Consider the following 6,449-nt stretch of genomic DNA (forward strand, 5'->3'; position numbering starts at 1 on the left):
AACAAAAAATTCTCCCTCCCCCAAGTCACTTTGGCCAGTGCTTTATCACGAGAACAGAAACCAGGCTAGGACACATGGGGTTCTTGTTCTGGCCCCACCTCCTCCAGGAATGGTTTTCATTTCTTTCCTTGCAATGCAGAGGAAATGTTGAATTCTACAGAATACTTAGATGTCAGACACGGAAAATACATTAGTCATCTCTTTATCAGGCCATGTCTGCATCATAATTTTGTCTCCAGAAGAACAAACAGGATGTGGGGCCATGAAGCGGCCCTGCAGGAAGTTAGGGTCCGTCTGCAAACCCATAGTACCTCCCGTTTGAGCATAACATTTCAGGACACAGTGAGACCTTAACTCACCTCTCTGGAATCGACAGCTGCATTCATAATGTCCAGCCAGCCCTTATAGGTTGCCTGAAACAGAAACAGAAAGCTCAGGGACAGCTGTAGACTTTTTTCATCAACAGAGGCGTGACGTGCAAAAGATTGCCAAGCCCCGTGGGTGGGTGTGTGTGAGCTGAGACTCCATCCTGCCCCAGAGAGAGGTCCACAGGAAAGAACAGGATGTGAGGAGGGGTGTTGTGCCTAATCTCTACTCAATGTCTACACAATAGGTTGCTTGGGAAGAGCCAGGTAAGGTTCTTCTTGATAGCATACGAGTTTTGTGCTACCGGACCAACACCTGGCTGCTGCTACTTGAAAAGAGCGCTTGACAATGTCCTGACCTGCACCAAAGGCTCTCCTTTCTGGTAGGTGCTCTGAACAGCAAGCAAGGTAGCATAGAAGACCAAGCACGGTGCATAAAACCCTGAAGGGGGAGTTACTATACGTGACAGCTAATCTTCATTGTCAGCTGGACTGGCTGTGGATTCACCCAGGAGACCCTCATCAGAACATATGGTAAAGGTGTTTCTGAGGAGGTTTAATTGACAGTAAACTCATCTTGAATGTGGGTGGCATTGTCTGACAGGCTGGTGAATCAAATGAAAAGAGCACTGGCATTTCTGTCTCTTCCTGCCCACTTCCCTCTGACTGTAGGGCCAGTGGGACCAGCTTCCTCACACTCCTACCGCTGCATCTAGACAATTCTCACCACTGTGTCTTCCCAACCTTGGTGGTCCAGTCCCTCAAAGCATGTGCAAAACTAGCCCTGCCTTAACTTGCTTTTGTCGGGTGCTGTGGTTTGAATGAGAAATGCGCCCCTACCCCCCAATAAGCTCCTGAGTTTGAATACTTGGCCCCACTTGATGGTGCAGTCGGAGAAGATCATAGAACTTTTAGGAAATGGAACCTTGCTGGAGGAAGTATGTCACTGGGGATGGGATTTGAGGATTTATAGCATGCCTATAGATATAGATGTATGTAGTGTAGAGATGAGGCGTGATAGCCAGCTTCCCCATCCTCCCACCCTGCTTTCCCAGCTGCGATGGACTGTATTCACTTTAGAGCTATAAGCTAAAATAAAATCTAAGAAAGATTTTTAAAAGAAACTTTCTTTTTTTGTTGGGTCTTTTATCACAGCAACAGAAAAGTAACTACTGCTTCAGGTGTTTTGTCAAAATAATGAGAAGAGTAACCAAGTTGGAGACCCCTGGGGCAAAGGCTCTACCCTGCCCCGACCCTGTAAACAGGACCAGGATTAGGTCAGTGGAGTCACTGTGTTTTTAGTGACTGATCACTCTTCCTGGCCCAGAGAGAACCACAGCACTTACCACTTGCAGCAGGGCCAGGTAGGCATTCCCCACATTGTCAAAGTTGACGTTCGGGACCTTCCAAGAGTAATTACTAACTTCACATTGGCTTCGGTTTGAAATGGTGGTATAGTCCAAATAGTCATTTATGTCTGTCCCCTCAATGCATCTTCCAAACCTCCCAGAAAAATAATTTACTCCCAGGATACAAAATATGAGCCAGAAAATGAGGCAGACCAGCAAGACATTGAGAATGGCAGGTATGGCGCTCAGGAGGGCATTGACAACAACCTTGGGGAGGCAAAACAAAGGAAAATGTTAACAAACAGACACCTGACCCCTTCTCCATCTTCCCAGGGGAGACCCAGAATGTAGGACAGGGCTCCTAGAGTTCTTCTGTCTTTATTCTGAACATCCTTCTCCTGGCCCTTAATGAGCTCTGCTTTCTGCACAGTCCACCAAGGGTGACCTCAGAAGTTACCTATGATGGTGACATTAGATACATGGGGCATGTCTTTCCCTGGATGCAGGGAGGACAGAGCCCTTGGCTGTTGAGAGAGATCGTCCATAATCTCCTCACCTCTCACAGTCCAGGCCCTGGTCTGGTTGGATAGGACCCCAGTAAAGTGATGACAAAAGACTGAGGGCTGCTGGCTTCTTCCAGGCCTGTTAGCTGGGTTCCCACCCATCCACCTGGGCATGTACCTTCATTCCCTCAAACTGGGACAGCGCTCGCAGAGGCCTCAGCGCTCGCAGAGTCCGGAAGGACTTCAATTTTGGCACGTTCACGAGACTGAGCACTGACACCTGTGGAGGAGGAGAGGAGAGGCTGTCTGGGGAGAATGGCACGTCTAGTGTAAGTTGGCACTGTTTGTAATGTTATCAAATAATACAAAACTTTCCCCATAATGGCTATCCCAATGAAATTGTTGGTGGCAATTAGAGATTTTTAACTTCTGACATTCTTCCCAACACAGCTATCCCTTGGGGATGGGGGAATGGTTTTCAACTGATAAATGGGGCGAACTCTCACTTTCAAATGCATTTTTGTGCTGAGTTATGAAATGAGTCTGTCGTTCTTTGCACATGCCAGCAACCAGGACTTCTGTGAGGCTCTGTCTGTATTCCTGGCTTACCCTCACCTTTGGCTGTCAGTTCCTCATGATTTGTATTACATATTTTATATTTTATGGATAGATATAAATATCTGTCAGGTACACAGCAAATACAAAGTCATGGGGTCTGATTTGCCTTTAATTATAATTTTAGCACTGCTGGGAAGAAAAAAACTTCTACATTTTAGTAGAATTGGACTTACATATTTTTGTGCTATAGGTTCATGTTTTTCTACTCCAAAATTATTATAAAAATCATCATCTGGGTTCTTTTAAACTTTTTTCCATTTATTAATTAATTTATTGTGGGAGGGTGGGCGGGCACTGTATGGAGTTCAGAGGTCAGAGGATGACTGGTAGGAGTCAGCTCTCTTCTTCCACCATACAGGCTCTGAGGATTGAGCTTGGTCACTGACTTTGGTAGCAAGCACCTTTACCTGCTGAGCTATCTCCATGGCCCCCATTTTATGCAATCCTGACTGATTTGTATGGAATCTTGGTGGTTTTAATAAAAACGGCCCCCATGGGCTCATTTGAATGCTTAGTCACTAGGGAGTAGAACTATTTGATAGGACCAAAAGGATTAGGAGGTGTGGCCTTGTTGGAGGAAATGTGGCCCTGGGGTGGGCTTTGTCATTTCAAAAACCCACACTAGACCCAGCCCAGCTCTCTCCCCGTGTGGGTCAGGATGTAGCTCTCAGCCACTGCTGCAGCACCAGGCCTGCCACTGTGCTCCACCAGAACAATGGACTAAGCCTCCAGCACTGGTAGCCCTGGGTAAATGTTTTCCCTTATAAAGTTTGCCATGGTCGTGGTGTCTCCTCCCAGCGGTAAGACTGTGTCGCAAATGAGGAGACTAGAAGTTCGCAGGATCGGTTCCTTGTTCCAGGCATGGAACTGACTAACTGTGAAAGCTGGCATCCTCACGGCAGTCCGTACAGTGTCGAGACCAGTGCTGGGATGCACCTGGAGAGCGCCTCCTTTGAGAGTCATAGGCACAGGATTATGAATTTATTTTTGGCTGTTTATCTCTGATCTTGGGTTTTGTTCTGTTTGCTTTCTTAGCAAGACTGCACTGGTGTTGGGCTGGACCTGCAGTCCCAGTAGACGAGACGTGAGGCAAGAGAACTGGGGTTCTAGGTCATGCTCAGTTACACTGTCTATTTTGAATTTTCTGAATTTATATTATTTTTATTTATAATCTTCATTTGGGTGTTTTTGTCTCTGTGGGTAAGCACATTGAACACCCCCATACAGAGGTCTGAAGTCAATGTTACTGTCTTCCTCAGTCACTCTCCACCTTAGGTTTTGAAACAAAGTCTCACTGAAGCAGAGCTCACCAACCCAGCTAGCAAGGCTCTGGATCTTCCGATCTCTACCTCCTCAGAACTGGGATTAACTCGCTGTGTTTGCCTTCCTTTTGGCATGGGATCTAGGGATATGAACTCAGGTCTTCATGTTGGCACATCAAGTTCTCTGCCAGCTAAAGCACCACTCCAGCCCCTTCGCTACCTTCTTATTTAAATAGGAGTGGAATCTCTATGACGGTGTATGTATGATGTACCTGTGAGAGTCCTGCACCCCAGAGGGAGACTTACTAGGTCTGACTCTCAGCTCTGCTGCTTCTCCCCAGGAAATCTTGAGCAGTTCCTAGCCTTTCTGGGTTATTTTATTCCTCTGAACACTGGGGAAAATAGCAGTCCCTTCCTCAGAGAGTGACAAGTAGAAGCAAGAAGACATTTGGCACAAATGGCAGAAAGTTTGGGGTGTTTTTTTTTCTCCAGACATAGCTTGGTGCCATCTTGGGCTTTGTACCTGGTCACCATGGAAACTAGAGCAGACTGATACAGTGTTAGCCAGGTCTATGGGCACTCCCTAGAGAGCCGAAGAAGGGAGACCAGAAAATCCCTTCCTGAGCTCCTCCTTCTCTTGGAGATGCTAGAGTGCAAGGTTGGTTGACAGCAGGGCTCCATCATACACCTTCGTATATATAGATGGGGCGGAACTCTGCCGTGATGCAGATGTTCTAGGTCACTCGCAGTCCACGAGAGAGCCCAGCGGACTCATCAGTCTCACCAAGTTTACATGGAAGTTGTCCGTTAGTGAATTGGTACCCATCTGGGGTGAGTAGACAGACATTACTGTTTCTCCTCAGGAAAAGCTAAAGCAATGACAGTATGGTACAGAGAGAGCATCGGAATGTGGCCACCATTGCTATCGGTAACTTTAGCGCTGCAGCCCTGCTCACCACTGCTCTGCTCTGTGTCCTGAAGCAGGCTGCTAGCCAGAGCTTCGGGATTCTTTCTCTGTGATGTGGCAGAGGGCAGGTGGCAATGCCACTGAAATCGGAATCCTGCCTCATGATCTGACTTCTGGTCTGCTTTGAGAAGTCTTTAAAGATAAAAAATTTAAAGTTGGGGGAGCCAGGAGGTCTGAGGAGGTGGCTCAGTGGTTAAAGTGCTTTCCCTAAGGCATAAGGGTCCAGAGTTTGGATCCGAGAACTCCTGTAAATGTTGGGTGGGCATGGTCTCACACCTGTAATTCTAGCTTCAGAAGGCAGAGGCAGGGGATCCCCAGAGCATGCAGAGTAGCCACATCAGTGAGCTCTGGGTTTGATTGAGAGGCCTGCCTGAATAATAAGATGGAAGAGCAAGCACATGGATGGTTCCTGACATCAATCTTTGACTTCCACATGCATGTACACACATATTTATGCATACAAAACATGCATACATACATGTACACCACACACATATGAAAATGGAAAAAGGAAAAAAGTTGGAAGGAAAAGGAGAAATAGAGGATGCCTGAAGGTCCTCTGGGTTGGACACAAGCATGGTTCAGAGAGAGAGGTGGAGGAGGCTGTCATGGAGACGCTTGGTCAGCATGTTTACAAAAGGCAAGTATGAGAGGCAGGGCCCACCCGGGCTGGACCACAACGGTGGACAGATGACAGTCAGCAGTAAGTACTATATCGGTGCTCAGGATTACTGAGAGGCACCGATAGGAGGACAGGCAAGGCAGCCCCCTTACAGCCCCCCTCCAATCCCTACCCCAACTGGAATAGGGCACAGAGACAGTAAACTTACCACTACAATGAGGGAATCAAGCCAGCACCAGGCACTAGTGAAATACTTCCAGAATCCAAAGGCTATCCACTTCAGAATCATTTCCAGGAGAAAAATAAATGTAAAAATGCTATCGGAATACTTTAGTAAGTTCTCAACTTGGGGACGCTTGGAGAGATTGACATCTTCAAATATCTGAAATGAGAAAGCATAACCATAGGCCAGGCTGGATATCTGCAGAGCTCCTTGGTTTAGAATTTTTCATGTTTTGTATGGATAAAAGCTAGTGGGTGTCTCAGAGATAAGGTCTTGCTATAAGCAGGTTAAGGCAGGTCTTTTCCAATAACACAATTGCTTGTTGAATGATATGGAAATTTCCGTGTCTATATTTCTGTTGCCCCGGTGATCTCAGGGTCTCTCTTCACTGGCCCTCTATGATGGCTAATGTGGTCAAGTTAGCAGGTCTGGAATTACTGAGGTGACACCCCTCCGGGTGTGTCTGTGACAGACTGTAGTTGGGGTAACTGAGGTAGGAAGAAATACCCTTATCACTATAGGTGCTTCTACCCCATGGTC

General features: G+C 46.9%; 1 protein-coding gene across 1 annotated transcript in view; it reads right to left on the reverse strand.

The window, feature by feature from the left end:
* Positions 1–6,449, reverse strand: part of LOC116073721 (sodium channel protein type 11 subunit alpha-like) — a 131,895-nt gene that overhangs the window by 19,668 nt on the left and 105,778 nt on the right. Inside the window, exons 15-18 of the mRNA XM_031345745.1 lie at positions 5,895–6,068; positions 2,396–2,497; positions 1,712–1,981; positions 360–413 (exon numbers count right to left, since the gene is read on the reverse strand). Of these exons, the coding sequence (XP_031201605.1) occupies positions 360–413; positions 1,712–1,981; positions 2,396–2,497; positions 5,895–6,068 (600 nt within the window). The remainder of the gene's footprint in view (positions 1–359; positions 414–1,711; positions 1,982–2,395; positions 2,498–5,894; positions 6,069–6,449) is intronic.

Source organism: Mastomys coucha, unplaced genomic scaffold (genome assembly GCF_008632895.1).
Source record: "Mastomys coucha isolate ucsf_1 unplaced genomic scaffold, UCSF_Mcou_1 pScaffold23, whole genome shotgun sequence".
NCBI classification, from domain to species: domain Eukaryota; kingdom Metazoa; phylum Chordata; class Mammalia; order Rodentia; family Muridae; genus Mastomys; species Mastomys coucha.